Genomic DNA, 25,103 nt, shown 5'->3' with positions numbered 1-25,103 from the left:
TTCCGAGAAGAAAACCAACCAAAACCCAATGCCAATCGATTTGTCCTTTTGTTTTTTGCTTTTGCAGTGAATGTGTACGTGGGCGAGCGCACTCAAGCAAGTAGCTACGTAAGCGTATGTGTCCTTCTGGGGCGTGTGTATGTGCGCGCGAGTGTGTGAAGAAGTGTGTAAGATCGGATGTTGATCATCGTGATCGAAGTTCAGTTGAATAGTGCGTGAATAGTGCGAAGCACGTGAGAATCCACGGAATCGATCGTTTGTTAATGTATCGTAGCGTATCCTGCGGACTGTGTCGTCCTGCCGTTCGCTCGCTGTGATCTATCCAGAGCTCCCGAATTCCCCTACGGAAGTGGGCTAAACAGGCCCGATTCGGACGTAATTCCCGAGCCTAGCTTATCACTCTCCTTCTCCTCTCCCCGTTTGGCCGGTTTACGAACGGCTGCTGCCGGCACCGAAACCCTGGACACCGAAATGATGAAAATGGACACGGATAAAATCATGGACGACGGGATCGCCAACTCGCAGGTAAGCACGTTTCTTCTTCTTTTTCTTCGCGTACGCTTTTCCACCGAAACCGGTCAGTTTCGGATGATGGTTTGTGCGGTTACAGTCGCGCGAAAACGCGTGCGGAAAATGAAGGTTATAAAAAATAAGCACCCTTACCCCCCCAAAAAAACAAAACCCCCCGACCGGAATAGAGAAACGGTAGAGTTTCACTTTCTATGGGAAAGCAAGCGGAAAGCGGTAAAAATGCGCCGAGATTCGCTCCGGAAGGAGAACGTGCGCGGGAACCTTTCACGCGGGGGTGGGCGCGCGTGTGTGTGCGTGTGTGTCAGCTGATTTGGGTGGTATGTTTCGGTGCGTCAAGGGAACGAAGGGTCCACACCCGGGTGTAACCAACTGCAACGTCGAGTGGCTCCTCGACACATTCGCCTTTCGCTGCATTTTCCACCCACTCACCCCCCTCTCCCACCTCGCACCACGACGGTGTGCGGACGCCATTCATTCGGTCGATAAATTTCCTCGCCTGGCGCGCCATCCCGCGTGCGTGTGGGTGCATCGGATGAGATATTAGTTTTGCTTCGTTATGCCCTTGATGTGTTATGGCGATATATATATAATGAGTTTTGGTTGCTTTTTTGTTGTCGTTGTTTCGGTTAATACGTAATCACGCTTTTTTTATCGGGCGTTAACGAGCACACGCACAGCAGCCCCATGATGGCCCCCTTCAATTAATGCATTTTTCATTTACCCTCCAACCCAAGCTTTTTCTTTTGGGTGTTCCGTTTGAAGGAAAACTTTCTCGCCTCATCGCTTCTCACCACCGTAGTGAGTCGATTCGATCCCGTAGTGAGTGAGCGTGAGCATGAGCATCGTCTCGCATCTCACGTCATGTCACCATCTCACACGTGGCTGAACGGTCAAGCACAGCGAGAGAGAGAGAGAGAGAGAGAGAGAGAGAGAGAGAGAGAAAGAGAGTGCGCGCGGGAAAATGGGCTCGAAAAGAGAAAGTTTTACATTTGCATCCAGCTACCGACGACTTGTCACGGCTGTGGGGAATGTCAACCGTTGCGCTTGGGTTTGGCTTTCGCGGGAGGGTTGTATATTGAAACGACGCTACCCTCGAAAACACGATCCGTAGATGTCGATCAATGAAAAACCCACCGAAAGCTGGCCTATTGAAATAGATCTCTTAGGGTTGGAGGAGTCTCCAAACTGTTCCAACTGCCCATCTAAGGGCGCCTAGTGCGGGCGCCTTTCACGTCCTGTATATATGTAATGACGCCGAAATTGTGCCTTTACAATCGCACGTGGTGATGAATCCAATCCACTTACCAAAGGCTGGGAATTTTAGGTAAAAAATAGCGATCTGATCAGCAAAAATATCCCATATCTCTCGACTCCACATTCTCCATCGCTATGGTGTGCGTGTACGAGTTCAGGACCACAGGAAGAGAATGGACCACAAGGTGAACATGGTTTTTTTTTGCATAAACTCCACGACGAGGTGACTGGTGTTGTGCGTTGTTGTCGTATTTTATTCCGCCAATTCCAAACTGCCCTCCAATACGGCGTGTTGCGGTGTGTTGCTCGTAAGACCGGAAGTGCTTCTCAAAGTGCCCCCCAGCGTGTGAAGTCCGGAGGAAATCGAAGGAAACGTGCCGCCGTTTGTAGGAGCGACCTTCCATGATCAGACACGCACACGCAAATCTTGCCCATTTATTGTGGAGTTCGCAGGGCCCAAAGTTGATCGTACGATATTGACCTTATTGTGAGATATACTGGTACGGAGGGTGAACTGTTGGCCATTTTCATGGTTACGTACCGTACGTGGTCCGTAGCGTAGTGGAAGGCTAATGAACAAAAGTTCACCGCATGTTAGTACCACGTGGTGGCATATTGTACACCTAACTTGAATCACTTGAAGTTATGTTGTTTGATGCAACTGCCTTGGCATCCCCCAATCAATGCTCAGTTCATCGTAATGCTCTTCCTGCAAAAAAAAAAACGCAACAACCACCAGGAACGCCAGGAACGATTCTTCCTGCATCAAAAAGAAGAGGAACGTACGGAAACTGGTACAACTGCACGCTTCTCTGGTGTGCACGTACAATGGCGAAATGATGCAATTGGCTGCACATTGCAATTGCGATTGGGATAGGTCGGAATGGGTAACGGCGTTTCGTGCCGTGAACCATCGAACGTACTTTTTTTCTGCGTGTCTTCATCAACACGCTCTCTCGCTTGTGCGCTTTCTCCCTTTCTCTAATGTAATGCGACCGGGATGCTATCTCTTTGCACGCGAGACGCTCGTTTGCTCTCTGGACGACCCCTCTTTGGGTGGATTTTGTAAGCCCCATTCTCGCACATTGTGCCCATCCTGTCGATGGTCCTGAAAGTGACAGCAGAGCGGCATGTTGTTTCGGATCTCGGGATCGAATTCGAACACGTTCGACGAGGAGCTTGTGCTCGTCATGCGATCACGAAACCGTAACCGTTCACCGGCTCCAAGCTGTACAATCTGCCTTTTTCAGCTCCTCTTTTGTGTAGTTTTTCCTGATGTTCCTAAATGTTGCACACACCTTCACGAAAGAGCGGGCTTCGATGATGCAATGCGGCTTGCATTGAGCATTAGCAATGCAGCTGCATAATAGATGGAAAGCATCGCACCCACACCATCGTTGCATCACGTGTCTGTTGTTGCTGTTGTTGGAATTGCCACGGAATTATTCATCTCTTTGCGCGTCAATTAATTTCTCTTCCCAAGCGTTACCCTCGTTCGTTATCTTATCGGTGGTTTTATGTGCGTGTGTGTGTGTGTGTGTTTGCTCCGCATTTATTTCCATTTCCCTCCTGCAGGGAAAAACCATCCGTTTCATCATGCCATAGTCGTCGGGTATGGGTCTTTTTTTCTGCGCACAATCCTCCGTGTTCTCATCCCCCCCCCCTCCTCCCGCCCCCACCAACTTGCGAATTTCGAATCCCCACAATCCAAGCGCGATCAATCATTTCCGATCGCACGCACACCAAAGCCGGACGCAGCAGATGCACATGTTCTAATTAGTCTACAATGCGCGAATTGCAATCGAATGCCATGGGAGAGTGAGAGAGAGAGAGAGAGATCAAGTGTCGTTGCCACGATGGTGGAGTGTTGCATCTCCGGACCTCGGAGGATAGAAGCGATTGCCACGTCTCTTGGGCGGCCCACTGACCTCGTGGGCCAAAAATAAATCAAGTCATCGCGAAGAAGCTGGTGACGAGCATGAGCTAGAAAGCGATACAGAGAGACAATAAGAGTGAGAGAGAGAGAGAGAGAGAGAGAGAGAGAGAGAGAGAAATCTTCGCGTGGTCGTTGCAGCCAAAGAGGGTGAAATCGTAATTTCGATTAGATTTTTGCGATGGGTGGCTCTAGGGGCGTGAGAATGGGGGAGGGGGGGGGGGGAAGGGATGTTTTTGCGAGCAAAGATTGAACCGATAAGCAAGCAAAGCAGAGCAGCAAAAAGTGGTGGCTGTATTGCTGCTGTACTGTGCCGTGTTGCAGCCATTGCTTTCAGTGGTGATGTGTTTGATGCACAATCTGAGCCTAGCTATTGATAAAAGGATCTAAATTAAACTACGCAATTTGAGCTATATAAAAATCTGTCGAAGGCTGCTCACGCTTCAAACGTTCTCGTTGCAAACGTCCACACGAAATAATGTCCACACATTTATAAGTGACATATTTTATTTATTGCCCTGACCAGTGGAATGCGGTCTTTCGTGTTTTTAGACGGCTTTATTCGAATACAATCCCTCTCGATAGTGGCGTGTTCACAAGGGGAAAGGATCAACGCAAGATGTTGACCCCACAAGGGATCCTGGAAATCATCGAGCCCCAAACCCCAGCCGTAACGGTTAAAAGAACCCATTTAGCACGATAGAGCAACAGGCAGGCAGGTAGTCTCTGGACCTTTTTGCTTTACGATTATGGGACGCAAAGTGACGGACTCCATGGAGACTCTCCGCGGAGTGCGTTTGTTTGCAGGCATCATTCGATCCCCCGCCATTGTGGGGTAGGTCGTTGCACAAGTAGCTGTGTTGTGGGGGTGGCAGCAGTAGGTGGTTGGGAGCAGAAACGGGGCAGCCCGAAACCGAAACACCTTCATATCTGCTCTGCTTCGTGTGCATGCTAGCCTTGCCTGGGGACAAGCGCGTTTGTCCGCTCGTCCGCGTTCTCGCGCCTTTCCCTTGACCCTATTTCTCTCTCTCTCTCTCTCTCTCTCTCTCTCTCTCTCTCTCTCTCTTTCTCTCACTCGCTCGACCCGATTCCGCGCGAGCCACCTCGTCCGTGAGCCTACGAATCGAGGTCAACGGTGACGAGAGTTGGGCGGAAGTTGTTGTCTCAGGTGTAGGGAGGGTGATGGGGAAAGGGGGGGGGGGGGAGGGGAGGACAGATGTTGCAGCCACTCCACGCAGGTACCGCAACGGTCCATCAACCTGTTCTCGAGGAAGTCCGGGAATGGCGCCGTGTAATGCTTCAATCGCTACAATCTCTCGCACCCAGCGGACCTCGGAAAAAGGGCGCTTTTCTGTATGTGGTGTGTGTGTGTGTGTCTGCATGCCTGAGGGTGTGCATGTGTGCGTGCGTGCGTGTGTGTGTGTTTGAAGCTCAGCCACCCAGCAGGCGAGATGATGCAGATTTGTCGACGACGAGTACTACGCCATGTTTGTGCGGAGTGATTTGTTTGCTCTAGGGACGATAATGATAAAAAGATCACATTTCTCAGGAGTACACCGCGTAGCCGAGTGTACAACTCCTCTGCACCTGTGTTGCCACAATTTTGTGTGGTAAATTTCATGTTTTTATGGTGAAAACAGGTATAAAAGGCAGATCTGCATTAGGGTGATGCATCGCTCTTGTGCACGGAATTTGAGCCTCAATTCCCTCCTTGTGGTGATGTGCCGTGGCATATCGTCATGTTTCTCACCATTGGCTCTGGCGGTTTTGTATTAATTACCACTGGTGTGATAATATGTGCCTGTCCCCACTCCACTGTTTGACGATCATTTAGAACCCTCTTCTCTGTACGATTTTTCACTCTCTCTCCCTCTCTCGAATGATTTATTTCTCTGGCAATTTCCCCTTTTGTAAGCGTCATTTGCTAAACGTTTCCATTTGCTATTTGCAATTGCATTCAACGTTTGGCACAAACTGTTGTTTTCCGGAACAGCACTCCAAAAAAAGGAAAACAACCCCCAATGTTAGCTGTCCTAAAGCAGCTCCTCCGACAATGGAGCATTTAGAACTCAACAAAACCACCGACGTGTCGACGTTAACAGAAAATCTCTTTGTCTATTTCCCCCCATCCCCTGTGGAAGGAAAGACCCCGTTCCACTTTTTACTTTTGGGCGTTTTTCACCGCTTCTCGCTTTTTTTTGCTTTGGTAACCCAATTTTAAACCCCATCTCGCATATGCGCCGGATGTTCTTTGGGTCGCTTTTCTGTTGTTGCTGTTGTTATTTCGGCAAAATGCGTTCGGAAGCACAAACACACACACACGCGCGGTTCGTCGTCTGAAATGGGCTGGCCATTCCGGCACACTACTGCACAATGTGGAGGGAAAAGAAGGAAAATCAGGTCACCTTCCGACAACTGCACAAGGCAAGCCGGTGAAGGCAACATATGACGTTGTGTCTCTCGGGCCCTCGATAGATAGGCAGATAGAGATACATTTGACATAATGTGAGTCGTCCCACAGCGTCGGGGGGCTTTGTTTGCAGTTGTGTGCGTGCTTGGAATGGAGAAATGTCTCACGCACGGCACGGCACGGGACGGGATGGCATGTATGAATTGTTCAACCAACCTGTCTTTCTTCCTTGCTTTGTATGGGTTGGTAAGGGAAAAGATGGGGTGGGGATGATGGAAGACCCTATCCTCACTCGCCCTTTGTCGTCTGTCCAGCAAGGTCAAACTGACGAAAGGAAAATTTTTGTTGAAGCCAATAGAAAGTGCGCTGCCATTGGGGTGGGAAAAAATGAAATTAAGCTCGCGAGAGTTGTCGCCGAGAGGATCGTCCCGAAATTAGCGATCGATGATGATTTGTTGATTTTTCATTGCTCCTGGTTGGTGTATTTAATAAATTGATTGGCTTACTTATCGACATATGTGCTTCACGTAATGCGCAAAAGGGATTTTATCATTGATCGTATGTGATTTTTTTTCAACTTTCTTAGAAATTCCCTTGAAACATGTTATGATTTATCAGACACCTTGCTTTCGTTGTTCCTTTCACAAACTTTCGCCTTATGAAGCCTACAAAACAACCGCTTGGAGCGTTGTTTGTTCTCTTTTCTTTGATTGAGAACGTCTTAAAACTTTCCCTTCCAAAAGCTTCGAAAAAAAGAGATACTTCAAACGCAAGGGATCGTGCTGGAAGCGATGTTTAGATTTCCTTGAAACCGGAGCTCACTCTGAAGAGAGATAGAAAAAAACAACAACAACACTCATCGGCGAAGGGAAGCCTTCTTCAGTCGGTAGTGCTTGAACGCAGGAAACGAGAAGCTAGAAACGGGGAACGGGTTCATCAGCAGGATGTCTATTTCTTCGCTTTGCCTTCAGCGATCAGAGCGAGAGAGAGAGAGCGAAAGAGGGTTCGATTCAGGCGGCAAACCATCAATAATGAGCCTATAAAAAGCACGCACAGAACCAGTTTCGAATCCGCAGCAAGACGGCGCCCTTAGAAAGGGAAGCTGCGAAGCTGAGGGGATCTGCCAGCCAAAGGGTCTACCGCTGGGAGAGTAATAAAGCTAACTGTGCCTACAGTCAGAGTCCCTTCGAACAAGGGCTTTACTGAGCCTTTCCCGGAGGAAGCAAATCATTTGAATGATGAAAAGGTAGCCTAAAATAAAGCCTCCAAGTCTCGGTTCTATTCCATCGGTGTGTGGTCGACCACAAACCACCCCCCGGGGTTTGTGAGGGAGACGATGGAGACGGTGGGCTAAAAACCGGAATACACGGAAGTTATAAATGCATGTGTGCTCGTTCTCACTCGCTCATACACCCAGGGAGAGCGAGAAAGAACGCCATTCAGCATCTTCATCTGTGGCTTCGATCGACGATCAGCGGGAAATAGGCATTTCATCGAGCTTCTGCCTTCGGAACGTTAGCTCCTTTAGTGAACGTTTATGAACGCGACAACCAGGAGATCGGGTTTTTTTTCTGGGTGGGTTTTTACCTCGAACGAGTGAAGATTTCCCATTAGTCTGGCGTAACCGGCTTACAACTAATATTGTACCGAGAAGTGGCGCGGCATCTTAAAAGGGCACACGCCATTTGCATATAGCATTGCACATTACATCACAAAAGTCGACACAGGAGAGGAGAGTCATTTCATTTTTTTTTCATTAGAATTCAATGTAAACTCAACGCCAAACGGTTATTCCATCACCTACCTGCGCGACTTCTACGAGAAGTACAAATACCTCCCTGTTTCTGACGAGATCCCACATCTTCTTCGTTCGCGATCATAAAGAGGAGTGTGAGTTGAAATTATAGCCCAACTACTCCACTTCTGTTTCAGACCACTTGCGGTTGAGAAAGATGCGCTCCGGCACGAAACCGGCGCGTATATAGCGGTTGCAAAACTGGCATTTAGCAACAAGATGCTCTTTTTCATCGAATGGTGGGGGACGGCTCATAAAAGCAGACCTCGCCGATGAAGATCCCAAACACAAGAACCTGGAACTGAAGAAGTTCCAACTAGTATGGTTTTTGAACACTGACTGACGGTGGCTGAGTTCTTCAGTTTTTCGTCACGACAGTGAAGGTTCTCGCTTAGGGTCCCCGAAACGCGCACCGAAAGAACAGCTCAAGTGGGACGTATTTTGAAGTTGAGCTCCATATTTCATGCACTTCTCGGTGTGTCTTCTGGTTTGTTAGACCGTCGATGGGGCCATTAAGAGGGTGTTCAAAGCCTTAAATGTTGCTTTCTTCTTTGGGTTACGTAGAACCTTTTGGTACCTGCGACCGAGCTGCTTCTTATCAATGCAATATTTGAGAGATGCAGTGCCAAAGTTTGAGATAAAACCCCACAAGTACAAGCCACCATTGCAGACACTGGCGTGCCGAGCTGGTTTGGAAGATCGCAATCGCACAATTTCGATTAGATAATGCATGATCCATCACCTCCTCTGAGGTCTCAATCGAAAGACGCAAGGTGTGAAAAATGTAGGCCCCCCCCCCCCCCCCCCCCCCAATTACTAATTCCCGTCAGCTAGACATTCGGCCCGAAATGGGCCCGTTGGAATTTCACTCTCACTCCGTTTCCCTCGTCACTGTGTCTCATAGGCGTCGAGGCGTTTATGGCCATTCCCTGAAGCAGATGATGGAGTTGGGACTGAAGGAATGTTGTAATAATTCAAAGCTGAGTATTCACCTGCCCGTCATATTTGCATTCAGTACGTTCGAGGTTTTGAATTCGTGCCGTTTGAGCTTCAGTCTGGCCGCGTGCGTTTATTTAGCCTTTTCCACCATAACGCCGCGTGGGAGGCAGTTTTTGTTTCGTTTGTTTCATGTTCAGCTGATTTATGTGCTCGTGCAGCGAGCGGAGTTTTGTGTAAGGCCGCGAATTACTTCAAAATAAAAATTGCATCACCATCCTGTGTGTCTCTTATCGGTGTGTGTGAGTGAGTGTTTTGAGGGGGTGTTTTCCATCGTGAAGTTTCCACAACCACCACTCGTCTAGGTTACTTTTTGTGTATTTTTTCATTGAAGGAAAATTTTATGTATTTAGGTCACGCTGGTTTTATTTTGTCCTATCGTATTTTCCATCTAATCCAATCTGCGGGCGATTTTTCGCACACTTTCCACGGTCGTTTTCGCACAAATTAACTGTCACATTTTCATTTTTCACCGAGCTTCTGTCGCTGGAGCTGCTGTGGGGTTTGAAAAAGAAGCAACGATATGGGCAAGGTTTCGTTCAAATACATAAATCGTGCAATTAGAAATCTATCCATGCGGGTTGTGAGAATCGCCCGAAGTGTGTGAATTAATTTTCCGCACTCTCCGGAAAAGAGCCACACAAGAGAGCGAGACAAAATTGATCGATTTTCCACGTTGTGCGGTCAAAGAAAGTCAACATTTATCGACCGACCAAAAGTTTATCGACCGATATTCGTCGTCAGCGTCATCATGCAGCTCCCAGGAACTTCTCGTGCCAGACAGAGCCTTTTTCTAATCGATATTGTGCTGTCAAAGCTACGTCGACTCGTTGCGCTAGAATCCGCCTGTGTGGCGGTTGTTTCAACATCGTGTTTGGTTGGCTTTCCGTTCCATTCCGTTCAATATTGGAGCTTGGAAAACACGCGAGAGACACCCTTTAGACCTCAGGCTAATGACCCCGTTTTTTGATCACCATTCTCTGATGGCGTCGCCTGATTGCAGCAAATGCAAATATGCACCGCTTTTGTGACCGAACAAAACCCCCATGCAGGAGAAGGGCAATTGTGTCTGGCCAAGAATACCTTTGTCCGGGTGTCTTATTCTTTTTCGTGCGTTCGGTTGTTTTCCTCTGCCGTCAACCACTCCCGTCCCCGTGGTTTACTTTGACATTGGTATTGTTGTACATTTGACCATACCCCGGTCCATTCTTCTTCCCACACGTGAAGGAAACATTGCGACGAAAGGCCACCCTTGGTTAAAAAAAAGACCCATTTAGCACCATAGCCAGCAGGTGGGAGAAGCAAAAGGTGCATAATAATGCAAACATTCGCGGCCCTCGGTGTGCTGTGCGGTCAGCACTAAATGAGCAGGATAGTGTGAAGGTTAGGAAGGGCGTCAAAATACTCACCGTAACAAAAAACCACTCCCCCCCATCACTCCAAGAACTTCTCCTCACGAGTCATGGAAAAAAAGGGTAATTGGGGGGGCCTGAAGAGGTGGTGTTGCTGCACGAATCCAAGGTTATCGTTGCATTATTGTTTTATTTATCCGTGTGCCATCCCCGACTACCCACTCCCCACGAAAAGTGAGCCAAGGATCCATGCGGGTCTCGCGTTTTGCGTTGTGTTTGTTGTCAGTGTTGGTACTCGCGCACGAGTGAAGCATAATGTGTGTTTTTTTTTTCATATCACGTGGCATTATTTCGAGGTAACCTGCAGCTCCTAAACGTCCAGTGCTTCGTAGTGATGGATGTAACATAGGCTGCCACTTCGAAACGGGGTCAAATAATGCCCGATAATCGGTTTTGTGCGAGGATACAGTGCACATGCAGCATTGAATCAAACGAACGTTTTTGCACGATGTAAACAAAGACCTGTCAAGTGTGTGAATGCTAAAACGCAACATGACGCTGTTGAATCCCGAAATCAGACGTCATAAACCAGCGGAGAAGGTATTCTTAGCTTTCGTCATCGTTGTTTTTCCAAGCAAACTTTCTACCATATTGATGCACATACGCCCGTACGGGCGAGCATGATTCAACCTACGGGCTATGAATCATAGCTGCAAAATAGTGCCAATTCACGGTTGTCTGGGTACAAGGATTTTGCTTACGAAATATGATTATTACTATACTCCACGCCAAAATTGCGAACGGTAATTAGGGATAAACGAAAAAGGTAAAGCTAAATAATGACTCCATTTTCTTCGCTTATCGGTTCGTTCGTTCCTCTCCAAAGATGGTGCGCTTAGAAGTCAAAACCAAACCGTTCCATTCATTTGGTGCCAAAGATGGGTTGATGGAATGTCGGTAATTTTCCTCGAACGGTTCAAACTCTTTTCTCACCAGGCGGTTATTTTCCTCGTCGTAAACATTTGCGCCTTCTTAGTTTGAAAACACTTTCACTGCAAAATGCGCCTTTTTGCACTAATCTTCGAAGGGTGTAATGGTGCGTTTATGTGCCATGCTCATTTTGCCATTTCCGGCACCACAAGCATCTAAAATTCGCATCTGCCGTGGCTCTCATCGGTAGGAGAGAAATTGTACGATTCGCTTTTCCAGGCTAGCCCGTTGAGAAATTAACACCCAAAATCACGTGCTCGGTGTATGGAGTTTCCATTTTCGGTGATGAATTGCTGCGGATGAGAATTATGATTGTAGCACGATGGCCAGAAAGCAAATTAGATATGAAAATAACATGCCAAATCATCGATCGATCGATTTCCGATATTTTTTCTTTTTAAACGCCTCTTGATTACAACCAGATGACGCTGTGGAAGTACTTGAATGTGCATGAAAAGCGATGCAATTAATTCCCCCAGCAGCTGGCAATGCTTTAATGGTTTTGCAAAAGTTCCACTACCGGTTTGATTTTTGTTTCTGTTTTATATCATGCCTCGCATCATTCCCTAGGAAAGGCTAATGCACAACTGATGCGACACGTCCCTTCATTGTTATATTATTATTACCATCACTTCTAAGCCTAATCTGGTGCTCAACTATCACATTCAAACGCGAAAACTACGGAATAGAAATGCACCACTTTACATCAGCCTGCAGCGTTGTCTGACACGTTGTTGTGTTGCTTCAATTTTATTGGCGGTATTATACGATCACCTGCGGGGTGTGATGTTGTAACCTTTTGCAAAATACAGGCAATAGAGGGATGGCAAAGCTTGTCCAGCTTAAAAGCGTTGCAATGCGTTTAAAATTGTAGCTCGTTAACGCGATCAGCATTGTTATGTTTACTGTTCGTTTTAAAGCAATCGACCCTGCTGGTTTCAAGGAGTGGAGTAGTGATAAATCGTATCACAACGCATTGCCTCGCGGAAACAATCTCGCTCCATTGAATAAACGAGCTTAGTTTTCCACTGTTTGTTAGCCTACTTTAATTCCCGTCTTCTGAAGCTTGACAAGTTTAATCGATCTTCAAGCATAAGTTGTTGCAGCGTCTGTTCGCTTTGTATTTATTTCGAATTCTGTGGTACGTTCTATAAGCTGAATTGAAGCTACCATTCCGAAACGTTTGAAATGATCGACAACTATATTTCTGTGATTATACCCCAAAAGCTAAAAGCTTCTCTATACACCATCTTCGAGGTACTGTAGTTGGTGTCTCGTTCTTTTATGTTTTTGGTTGTAGAACTCCTTCCTCAACCACTGCAGGTACACATGGACCCTGTCGCGACGTGTGAAGCCTCGCCAGTCAGTAGAAGTCGGCCAGTCGGTTAGGGCAAACTGGGGAATGCATGCTCTGGGCACCTATATGACGGGGTCGTTGTGGGGCACCCTCACTGATAAAACTCGCCTAGTCTCGCCTCTTGTCACTAGTGAACGGCAGAGGCTTTGGCTGCATTGAAATTCAAAAGCACTCCAAACGAAACTGACTCATAGCCTGCTGAGAGCTCCGTTTTATTGCATTTTTTCCCCGTCGGTCGTGAACGTATGATGCAAAGTGTGTCCAAAGTTTCCTCTCCGACCCTTTTACATTCGTTTAGATTCCGAAAAGCGACTGGCTTGGGTTAGTCAGTCATTCGCGTCTAGTTGCCTAGTACATGATTTATTCTACAGTACACAAAGTGCGGTTGTGCGAGTTGAAACGAATGGAAAATGAATATTTCCATTTCGCGCCTCCCTGAAGCAGTTCCAATAAAGGAGTGGGGTTTTGAAACAACAACAAAAAACCATATGTTCAGGGAACTTACATAGCCTTCTTCTCAAAGTGTTACAAACTCAAAAACCATTTGTTGACTGACGATTGTTAAATCATGCTTTCTAACATCACTCTTGTGTTCTCTCTCTTTTACACTCTTTTGAACTCCACAAAAAAAAACTCCAATTCCAGTACACCACCCAGATACTGTACGACCCGGCGAGGAAGAAAGAACCGTCACCGGCATTTCAGAGCGAGAGCAATACCTGTCTGATGTACTTCTCCAAATGGAGCGATGCCAACCAGGTGGAGTTCGTCGAGCATCTTCTCTCCCGCATGTGCCATCATCAGCACGGCCACATCAACACCTTCCTGAAACCGATGCTTCAGCGAGACTTCATTACACTGCTACCCAGTAAGTACCGCACAACGGTGACGCCCTGGCCTCAGGCCTCTCTCTCTCGATTGGAAAATCGATTGGAAAAGCCCTGCATCAGCGGCTGCAGCAACTTCATTTTGTCCGGAAGAAGAGCGCAGCAAAGAAAGTGGGTCAAAGAAGCTGGCAGGAAACTCACACCATGGTGTGAAAGGGAACCAAGGGTGTAGGTCTCCTAGGTCAGGTAGCCACTGTTGTGGGAAACGGGATGTTGACGAAGCTTTCGGGTCACGGTCCCGAAGGGAGGGTTTCAAAAAAAGGCACGGTACACAAAGCGATGCGAAAAATTGCATGTAGTTTTAGAATTCTGTGTTCTTCCCGCTTTCCCGGGCACACCTATTTTAGGGATGTGGGAATTTCGGTTCTTTATTTTCTTTGCACTCGGCTCATGTGACCTTGGTGTCGTGAACTTTACCAGTGTTTTATTCTCAATAGATCTGAGAATTCTAAGCCAATGCGAGGAACGGGATGTTTATGAGCATTTAAGAGAGCGCTATCGTTTATGCTAAATGTTCCTTCTAGCTAGCAATGTTCTCCTACGGTCCTTAGAAAGACTGCAATCTACTGTGGTCATCGATTAAATGAACACTTGTCCATTGGTCAGGAACGAAATTGTCATATATATATATATATATGTTGATTTCTAAGATGTCGTTCTTAATGTTGACCCTAACAAAACACGGCCTGGATGACGGTTTTGACTAGCCCAAGTCGAAATCGGTTAATGCTCAATTACCCTAGTTTGATATTGTCGTGTATCCATGTCATGACCTGTCCCCTACAGGGTTCGTTAGGTTCTACACCGAGCAGTGATGGATAAACGGGCTTCGTTGTGCTATCTCTTTGACCTAGTTACCCGAACGAAACCCAAATAGGCCCGACTCGCTTCTTCCCAGCACGTGGTCTCGCTTCACGTGGTTGTATTTTTTGTAGCTGAAAATGACCGGAACTAATAGAAGGCGATTAAAAACGAGTAACTCTCACACTTATGCTGGAAAAGATCGCTCGGCACATCGTAAATTCCCACCGGAATAGAGGAACGCACATCTGATGGCGCTGTAAATGACCTGGTAATCATCCGTCGTATTAATGGTTAATTGTTGGATTTTCAACCCCGCTAGATGATGGAGCTCAATGGTTACAGGTGGCAGCGTCAGTCAGCTGACCTGAAATTACACGCGCCCTAAATAGAAAAGAAAGAGAAAAAAGAGAAGCCAAAGAAAGAGAGATAGATTCACTTCTGCTTCTACTGTTATTCTCCGTGATCAAGATCATCATTATCATCATCCATAAAGCTTAATATACAGTGTACGCTTGGTGTGGACAAGAGTGCATTTGCTGCGTCGTACCGCACCATCCCAAGTTCCACGAAGTGCATCATAACACCCAATTTGGCAAACCTGTCTGGCACATTTGTAGATTGTTGATCTACTTTCGGACGCGCTTCCTTCTACGGATCGAAACGACAACGCAACTTCTTATGCCATACAATATGCGAAGTCGCCGTCGGACCAGATCTAATTTGGGCATTATTCAACGCTAAGTGTATGCTCCTGATGTGCCTCTAACGTCTTCATGTACACTTCATGACGGTTGAACTTGAGAAATTGAAAGGCCAAAGTTTACCTAAACCTCCATCCATCGTACGGCTTGTCCCAAAATCAAAGTAATAAGGGCTTTTGCCACTCCACCCGCAGTACGGGTTAATTAGGAGATTTCATTCTTACGAAAGGTCGTCCGAACACAATCGTGTGCGTCTCTCGCCCTACGGAAACCGGGAGGGTTGTTTTCTTGACACGTTATGAGCTAGACCTCATTTGAAGACCCATGTCATTGGCACCAAGACGTTGGTTTGCAAAAAAAGGCTAAATTAAAGGATCGTATCTTTACGTTCCTTTCCGGTGATGTTATCGTTAGAAAGTAGTCGAATGCGGATCGTCTTGCCGGTGGGCAATGGACAATGTTGGAAACACGGAAAAGCTAACCCTTATTTTGTGCCCCAGCCAGTATTCTCTCAGGTCACGATATTTGGCGCATTTTCAGCCCTAAGGGTACCGAACGAAAAGTCAATTTCCAACCCGAACACGGAACTGGTGGTTATTAACATCGTCATAATCCACATTCCGTGCTGTCACGGGCGTGCGTAAACGGGCGACGAATGGAATTTGGCGTGCGAAAAGTTTAATTAACCCACCGGGGGAAGGAGTTAAAATAAATCGAAAATCGAAGGTGGTGTGTTACCTACCCCTTGCTTGCAGCAGTGTGGTTCCCATTTAAGGTTTGTTGACCCTTTGGTTGACAAAGTCTCCCTTTCGCGTGCCATGCTATTAAAAGTCTCCCCCTCCAAAATCACCCTTCTGTGGGTTTGTTAGGCTTGATTATGCTTGCAAATGAGCAAAGGTACGTGGGCTGTGAGGGCTGGTGCGAAATTGACGATGCATAAATGGTCACCAACAACCTAAATTGAAGGGTATAGTTTAGCCTTAAAAGCAGTTCACCAAAACAGCGTTAATTCCTTATTGCGAATGATGATGGTTTCTTATGGGCGTTCGGAATTTAATTTTGCCCTAAGTCAAATACGAATATCCCGATGTGTATCAAGTCCTTAACCTATAGTGTCCATAGCTCAGTAGTCGGAACATTCTAGAACAGCTTCTCACTCCGCTCATGCTTTTTCTTGTCGATTACAGCGAAAGGATTGGACCATGTGGCGGAAACCATTCTATCTTACCTGGACGCCAAATCGCTGTGTCGAGCGGAGCGTGTCTGTAAAGAGTGGTCCCGTGTCATCTCCGAGGGCATGCTATGGAAGAAGCTGATCGAACGAAACGTCCGCACGGATTCCCTTTGGCGAGGATTGGCGGAGCGCAAAGCATGGTAAGTAGTTGAAGAATCGGAAGGGATCAATCCGTAGAGTACTCCATTTGGCTCTTCCTCGTCCACAGGATCAAATACCTATTCATACCACGACCGAGCGTGACGGTGCGGCAGCATAAATTCTATCGCGAGCTGTTCCCCAAGATCATGAAGGACATCGAAGCGATCGAGAACAACTGGCGCACGGGCAATCACAATCTCCAGCGAATAAACTGCCGGTCAGAGAATTCGAAAGGTGTCTACTGTCTCCAGTACGACGATGACAAGATCGTGTCCGGTCTACGAGACAACACCATCAAGGTTTGGAGCCGCTCGACGTTGCAATGCTGCATGGTAAGTTTGGTTAGGAAAAAATAGTCACAGTTCGGCGACAGTTTCGCTAATCGGCAATCCATTTCAACCGTAGATTCTAACAGGACACACCGGATCGGTGCTGTGTCTCCAGTACGATGACAAGGTCATCATCAGCGGGTCCAGCGATTCGACGGTGCGCGTGTGGGACGTGAACACCGGCGATATGGTCAACACTCTGATGCACCACTGCGAAGCGGTTCTGCATTTGCGCTTCAACAACGGAATGATGGTAACCTGCTCGAAGGTACGTGTTTAGGCCCGGTTTCCCCTTACGGTTAGAGCTGGTGTTAGTATGCTTAATTCCATCGGTCCCTTCCTTTGCAGGATCGTTCGATCGCCGTGTGGGACATGGTGTCACCATCGGAAATCGGACTAAGGCGCGTTTTGGTGGGCCACCGAGCTGCCGTTAACGTGGTTGATTTTGACGAGAAGTACATCGTGTCAGCGTCTGGTGACCGTACGATCAAGGTGTGGAACTCGACGACCTGCGAGTTTCTGCGAACGCTGAACGGACACAAGAGGGGAATCGCCTGTCTGCAGTATCGGGACCGTTTGGTGGTCAGCGGCAGCTCCGACAACTCGATCAGGTAGCGAAGGGATGCGAAGGAATGATTGCGAAAATGCAGTTTAATAACACACTCGCGCGTGTGCAATTTTTGTCGTTTTCCATTCCGGTACGATTGGCAGACTATGGGACATCGAATGCGGTACCTGCCTGCGAATTCTCGAGGGCCACGAGGAGCTCGTTCGCTGCATTCGGTTCGATTCGAAGCGCATCGTTAGCGGAGCGTACGATGGCAAAATCAAAGTATGGGATCTCCAAGCTGCCTTAGACATTCGAGCTCAGACCAACACGCTGTGCTTGAAGACGTTGGTGGTAAGTATGCGAGGGAGATACGAGCGGGCGGTACGAGATAACCAAGACGATGTGAAACTGATGGATGGTGGCTTATTGTCGGGTGAATTTCGTTACAGGAACACACCGGTCGTGTATTCCGGTTGCAATTCGATGAATTCCAGATCGTGAGCAGTTCGCACGACGACACGATTCTGATATGGGACTTCCTCAACTGTTCGCCCAAAGAGGAAGCAACGACAACGTCTTCAAGTGGCGCCATGGTCCCGGTAAGTGCACGGCATCATGTGTCCCGAGGAATGAAGTTTATATTGATCGTTTCGTTCTTTTGCTTCAGAGCAACCATCACAACAACAGTGGAAGCAGCAGTGGTAGTGGCTCCATCTCCGGTGCTCTAGGACTTGCTGCCGTCGGGCTCGGTGGAGGTAGTGGGGGCGGTGGTGCAGGCAGTGGAGGAGGAAACGGTGGCGGTGGTGGTGGTGGTGGCGGTGATGGCGGTAGTAACAGCGGCAATGGCGGTAGCGGTGGCGGCAACCAAAATGGCAACCATATGTTGGGCAGCAAAAACTACCAGAACGCCAACAACAACCATCAGAACGACGATCTGAGTGACTAAGTGATTTGGGGAGCTAAGCGGCGTAGAAGGCGCGCTGAGAAGAACACGTGGGCTCGGTTCCTCGAGACCTCAATTTGTAGCGTGTAACCGTTTTACGTACGCCATGTCGATTCCTTCGTTTGCACACCCACACGCTCGCGCTCTCTTGTCTTTTATTATGATCATTTTATTCCCGCTGTACCCTTTCTCGATCTGTTTACAGTCTCATTTTATCCTCTTCATTTCTGCCCTACTGTGTGCACTTTTCCACCGTTTCGAGGAGCTATTTTTTAAGCCACATGTGCCCCCCTAATCGTTGCATATTGCGATCTCAAACACAAATCAATCCCCAGGAAGCGTAGCTTTGCTTTGACTCAGCCTGCTTTGATGCGCCCAGACAAGGTTTTGATGTTTCTGCATCATTCTAGCTAGTTCATTTATTCAAACACACACACACACACATCAGCAACAACTATCGCGTTCATTTAAACTGACCAACAAGTGCAGCAAACTGTTAGTAAATGCGCGAAGCAAAACTATGCTCGTCGTATCATTGAGAATCACTGGAACAGTTTGGGTTTTCCTTACGCTGAGTTTTCATTAGCGTTCGCCTTAGCTGAACGTCGGATGAATGTCGTAAGAGAATCATCGTGCAGAAGATATCATTTTAGGTGAGACAAAAAAGATCGCATTCAATCATTCAATCTGCAGCGATCGTGAAAGAGAAAGAGAGAGAGAGAGAAAATGGAGAAAGGAAGCTCACATCTTCATTAGATAGGCAAAAAAGTTGATGGGAAGCGAAAGAAAGAGAGAAAGAGCGCGGGATGATGGGTTGGAAATGTGAAAAAGATCCTGAAAAGGCGCGCCTCACAAGAACAACAACTCAAACAGAACTGATTCTATCTAAAGGGCAAAAAAATCATAACGCGATAAGATTGTAATAAAACAAAAGATTCTGATAAAACAAACGTCAAGTGTCCACTAACAGAACTCCTACTCTCTGTGGCAGGATCGGGCGTACTGCAAAACGAGATGACAACTTCTTAATCTTGAAAGAAGAGAGAGTGCCAACTGTATCCAAGGAAGGGCGCGATTGCTGCATGCGGTCATGAGGCGGTAGTTGTTGACTGTTAAAAGAGCATTGGGACGTTTTGTTTTATTCGCGCAAACCAATTCCAAATCCTACACCATAACGGAATGTGCAGACGAAGTGAAATGTGTACTACTCTACCTTCCGTGTGCGTGTTTTCGTGTTGATCGATCGAACGTAGCGAAACTGGAATAGAAAAAGATCCTCAAATGGGGTGCTCAGCGATGAACGTGGAAACGAAAAACTAAATCAATACCCCGAAGGTGTTCACTAGGTGTTGTTGGTATGAGAAAACAGACGAAAAGTGTCCTGCGATCAGGTGGTCATATTTTGCTTTTGCTTGTGATATTTTCCCTTTCATTATCCTCGTAAACGGCGTAGCAAGGAGATGGAAATAACGTGAGTTAAGAATTAATGGGTTGAGTGTTCTGTAAAAGCGCAATGGAATGGGGAAAGGTAGAGCGAAGAACAAGGGAAAAATCGCTCGTACCGCATCCTAGGAATCGTTTCAAACTGTTTCTGTACGATAATCTCGTCCAACCGAGGACATTGCAAGGAAAACTGTGACACCGTATCGCAAGATTGGTCGCCCTAGCGGCCCCATTAAAACGGATATGAAAAGGGTCAGGATATGACCCACAAAAAAAATCAAACGAACCTATAAGTACCCAACAAAAAACGCAGGCCGTTCGTTGAAAGGAAGAATGGAAGGAAAATGTAAATTGTCAGCTGCTTGGCGACGAAAGCATATAGCAGCGATACTCAAGAAACTTGTTAACGGCAGGTGAAAATTGAACAGAAAGTAGCGAAAGCAAAGCATATATGATTTTTACTATTATTTGCTCTCCATTTAATTATCACGATTTCTTATACACCCTTTTTATTTTGTAATATAGCTGCATATTTATAACCGGCACGAAGGGGAGGTGTGTGAATGTGGAAGAGATGTAAAATGTCCGGAACAAAAGAAAATTGTTAACAGACGAAGAGAGAATACGAGAATTGTAGAATTATGACTGTTACATTATAAGTATCATTTTTAGTATATGTTTTTTTTTTCTTTTCTCTCAAAATTTGTTTTACAAAAAATATTACAAACACCATTTGTTAAAAACGGCCACGACCTGGGGGGGGGGGATATTCGAACACTCCGAAACAGATCAACCCGTGACGGGATCGTCCTTTGGGTTGAACGAAGCGATTGGGCAGGCATGAATTGGTTTTATCATCTTTTCGCGATTTAATCAACACGAACACTGTTGTTAGTCGCCCATGGATTGTGTCGTACTGCTGCTACTGCTGTTGCTGCCTATTATTTATGTATCACTGAGTAGCTACTTTAAATCTAAGCAACGTAAGCGCGTGTATTTAAGTGTGATAAATATTATTTTTAATAGATTGCCTAGCACGAATTTTTATTTACCACGTTTATGATATGATTGCATACTACTACTAGGAAATGGCTTAAAAAATAGTGAACCGAAAGCGGCAGCGGAAGTGAAACGAAACGAGTCCGATATCCAGGAGGGCGAAGCGCGCTTACATTAAAGTAACACACATATTATCGATAAACCGACCCGGGGAGGCCCGTTTCGCGTGGTTCAACGATCAAAGGATGAGGCGCACTGCATCGAAAACCCAGCTTCGGTTGGAAAGACGCGCGCTAATGTGATGAATATAGCGTTTTAGCAAACGACATATTATATTTGCATCAACAAAAATAAAAACAAAATGCATAACAAACGAAACGAACGGGCATAACACAACACGGAGGAACGGTGGAGGAGTTTCAAAGCTCTCTGAAACGGGGTTTGGAGGGAGGGTAAACAAAAGAGAACAGGAAACGAATCGAAGGAATATTAGACACGTGCGCGCTGCTGCAGTAGTGAAAGGGTAAAGAGTGTGAAAAAGGAGACAAAATCGCTGCGAGGATCGTCTGCACCTGCGCCAATTGCTACGGCTTTACGCCCGGTGGGATTGTAACAGGAGGCGTAATGCGGCGAGCGATAAACTTGCACATAACACTAGTAAACTGAGGAATGCGATGGAATGCATGGGAAAGAGCGAGAAATACAGAGAGAGAGAGTAAGAGATAATATGGTGCGCGATAAGGATGGAATGTAATAAAGCGATAGAATGAAAACAAACGAGTGAATCGTGTCGTCTCTTTTTTCCTCCCATAACGTAACGGTGCTCTGCCTCGGTCCCACAGTGAGGTGCGTTCCCGGTCTCTGATCGAGCTACCAGCTGATCGAGTTGTTACCTCCTGCGCATCATGCGACCCTAGTACAAAAGCGAGTTTTGAAAATGCTGCGAGCCGAATTCGTCGAAGCCGCGATTTCGAGTTTTTTGCAGCGCGACCCCACGTGCGCCAGTTTTCAAACGCATCCTGGGGCTTTTGTGAATTAATACGATTATTGTTGCATAAAAATAACAAGAAAACGAAAGATTTGTTTTGTGGAAGTATGATAAATCCTTTTTTTATTTGCATCGAATACGATATCAATTCGGTTTATGTATTTGAGTTAGGTTTTGTCATTTGTATGATTATTGTAACACTTTTCCGGCCAGATTCCCTCACTGAGATGCTATTCTTATAACGCGAACCTCGATTCCTTTCGGCTTAACACCCTTATTTCCCCTTACATTGTAAGCTGCCACAGTTTAACACCTATATATAGAGTAACAATCAATTCATCCCCTTTAAAACAACAATATATCCTACGAGATTCCTGGACCTTTAGATCATCACACCACACACGCACGCTGCTGAGATACTTCTAAACCATGAACCAAGAAGAAATGGTCCCATCTTCTCCTGACTCGCTTCGAGGATAATGCACTTTCTAGCTTAAATAACAAACCACATCCAAAGCGTACTCCTCTCAACAGATCTACTTCATTTCCGGTCTTTCCTACTTCCGAATAATATTACTATGCGTTAACGATCCCATAGACGCAATCACGTGTTCGTTCGTTCAATCGAGGCCGTCCTTTTGGCGCACTTCCTTGGCCAATCCTTGCAGGTCCGGGTAGAGTAGGCCCGCTGGAACCGTCCTTTGATCGCGCCCGCTCAAAGCTTCCGCCGACGGTACAAGGCCGCTCGTCGATCCACTTCCGGCACCGTCCAGCTCCGGCAATGTCGGGCGATAGCCGGCCACCAGAGCTTTGCCCGCGTTCTTCGCCGTCCGCTTGGCCAGCCCTTTGGGCGTCATGTAGTTCATGTTTTGGCTCACGTTGATCACATTTCCAACCGTATCGAGCGAGCTGCCGACGACTAGACCCGCTTCGGTCCCGTACCGATGTTCTACGATCTGGACGGTACTAGCACTCAGGCTCTGTCCCAGGATGGAAGCTGATCGCTCCAGACCCTCGTACACGGTTCCGAAACCTTCGACGGCACCCGCACAGATTGTCAGGGCACCGTTCATTCGCTCCGATGCGGCTTGTTCCGTCATGCCGGTGCCGTACGCTAGCAGAGCACTGCCATGTCGCTGGATGTGGGGTGCAAGGAATCGTCCGAGAGCCATCGTCGCCGAGCCGACTTTCCCTGCCACGTAGCTCGTTACACCGGCCGCCGTACCGGTGACACTCTTCGCGATCTCGATACCGGTGCGTACGTTCTTCGGCACGTGGACGGTCGTATCCGGGGTTGATTCCTGCTGGCCGGAAGGTTGTTTCTGGCCAAGCTTAGAGATGACGTACGGTGTGCCAGTGGCGATGAGACGACCCGTTTGCTCGGCTCCCCGAATAAGCCCTTGTGAGACGTAAAAGGCACCCTTAATGATGCCCGCCGAGACGGTCGTTGAGTCGGGAAGTAGTGACCGTTTCGCGACCCGAGGAACTGTGGACGGTTGCGGAACCATTCCGTGCAGCAACGCGACCAAAATCTCCAGCACGACCTCATCGGCCTCGGGAGGTACGACCAATCCGATCGCGCGGCCACGTTCCTCACCCGCACCCTGAGACACCAAATCCGGTAGTATAAACGCTCCATAGTCCGTCCGATAGAACGGCGATACACCTGCAATGAGCGGGTAAATCAGGAACGCGGGTCGTTCCTCCTCGTGAGTCGCGATGGCAACTTCCTGCTGTTCTTCCACTGGCAAAAGTGTATCCCCAACAGCGCAAGGCCTCTCGAGTGGTTCCTCCAGGGGATGTTCGAGCGGTTCCTCGGCGTTTTCAATGCGTGTTGCTGACCGCGTTTCGATGACCTGCAAGAACACGGTCGCCTGCAGCTGTCGACGTTCATCGGCTTCGATGCGTACGATACGGAGCGTGGAGTCGGCCATCGTTCGACTGACGACACCGTCCGGTTCGATGTAGTACACCTGCACGCCATCGCAGGAGAACAACAGATCTAATCGGGATGCTTGCGCCTCGTCCGTCGATTGTTCCGGATCCTCTGACATCTCGCGCAAGGCCATCGAAAGTTCCGTGTACGTCCAGGGTCGCTGCGGGACTGCGTCATTGCTCGTGGTTGATCCTCCGAGTTGCCCGATCCGCTGCAATACCTCAGCCCTCGTTCGCTTCAGCTTGTGGATCATGCCGATCGCCTGTTGCCAACTATCGTCGGCCTGCTGAGCCTGTACTCCGAGCTCGGGCACTTCGACCGGAAGTGCGAGCGTTTCATCGATACGTTGGATGCCATCTTTGTACGCCTGCAGAGCCAGATCGGGGCGTTCGTGTTCCTCTAACTTGATCGCTCGATCGATCGTTGAATACGCGTCGTCGTGACCGCTCTTGATCCTTTCGAACGTTTGACGCCATTGGCCACTGTCGGATGCGGGCTCGGGGAAAACCATCCTCCAAAAGCTGCCGGTGGTTTCTGTGGGTATACAGAAGAACAAAAAACAAAATTAAGATGATGAACCAGGTGCAAAATCGAATCATACAAAAGAACCACATGGAATCTAGGGGATTTAACAAACTAAACATTTTGTATAGTGCTTAAGGAACCAAGTGCAATAAATTAACTCTCAAATGGTTGTGATAGTGGTCTACGTTATGAGTTTTTTCGTCAGATACAAGCGTAAAGAGCTGTAGGAAAAATTAATCAAGCCCCTACCACGTAATAGAATGTTCCGCATGACGAGCTACATTTCTAATTAAAATAACTAGACCGTAAGAACACTGGAACTAAGGAAAAATCATCAACATTCATCCCCGTAGCAACCGCATGGCAACGTCCAAAATCCTCTTCCATCTCAGCAACACACGGCCCAGCATCATTGCGAGGGTAACAAACGCTAATTTGAAATTTTACAGCGCTAATCTACACGGTTGGTTGCCATGGGTCACGAAATGCTATTGCTACTGCTACAGGTAAGAAAAAATAATAGAACAATTCGTCAGATAAGCGGTTTGCCCAAACTTAAACGCCGCCACCGTTGTTATAATTCATCTATCTCCAGTTTAAACGCTGCTCAAACGGTGTTACTAGCTTTGGAAATGTGCATTAAAATGAGCATCTAACACCTTCGGGCTTCGGAATTCGACTGACCTGCCAACGATTCCCAGAGAATGTCCATTTTTAGGCCACCACAAAGGGACAATCTTTTTTGTCGGCCAGTTTGCTTACTTTCCACTCACTGGATCTAGTGGCCATCGACTGGCTTGGGATGGGGGCACGAAAACACGATAACAATTAGTGATGCTTTTCGATGGAAAGCAAAAGACATTCCACAAGTGGTTGCACCAATTTTCGCCACGATTGTTTTTCCGCTGTCGCAGCGGTAAACGATGCGCATGCGAACGGATGCAAGCGGATGGGTAGCCGTCTGGAACGGGACTAGCCTTGTGGCTTCAATTGCCCCATCTCCAT

The 25,103-nt window shown here is 47.4% G+C and overlaps 2 protein-coding genes across 2 annotated transcripts; one reads left to right on the top strand and one right to left on the bottom strand.

The window, feature by feature from the left end:
- The first annotated feature begins 250 nt into the window (after positions 1-250).
- LOC128730371 (beta-TrCP) lies at positions 251-19,506 on the top strand. The gene is made up of 9 exons (XM_053823417.1): positions 251-525; positions 13,264-13,486; positions 16,198-16,384; positions 16,453-16,717; positions 16,791-16,982; positions 17,063-17,325; positions 17,426-17,615; positions 17,714-17,863; positions 17,932-19,506. The coding sequence occupies exons 1-9, from the start codon at positions 472-474 to the stop codon at positions 18,208-18,210; spliced, it is 1,803 nt and encodes a 600-aa protein (XP_053679392.1). The 5' UTR covers positions 251-471; the 3' UTR covers positions 18,211-19,506.
- Positions 19,507-22,257: 2,751 nt separating this feature from the next.
- Positions 22,258-24,810, bottom strand: LOC128721540 (protein spartin). Its single transcript, XM_053815301.1, has 2 exons — positions 24,783-24,810; positions 22,258-24,107 (listed from the first exon to the last, which is right to left on the bottom strand). The coding sequence occupies exons 1-2, from the start codon at positions 24,808-24,810 to the stop codon at positions 22,258-22,260; spliced, it is 1,878 nt and encodes a 625-aa protein (XP_053671276.1).
- Positions 24,811-25,103: the final 293 nt, after the last annotated feature.

Source organism: Anopheles nili, chromosome 2, assembly GCF_943737925.1.
Source record: "Anopheles nili chromosome 2, idAnoNiliSN_F5_01, whole genome shotgun sequence".
Lineage (NCBI taxonomy): Eukaryota > Metazoa > Arthropoda > Insecta > Diptera > Culicidae > Anopheles > Anopheles nili.
This window is presented reverse-complemented; position numbering and strand designations above follow the sequence as displayed.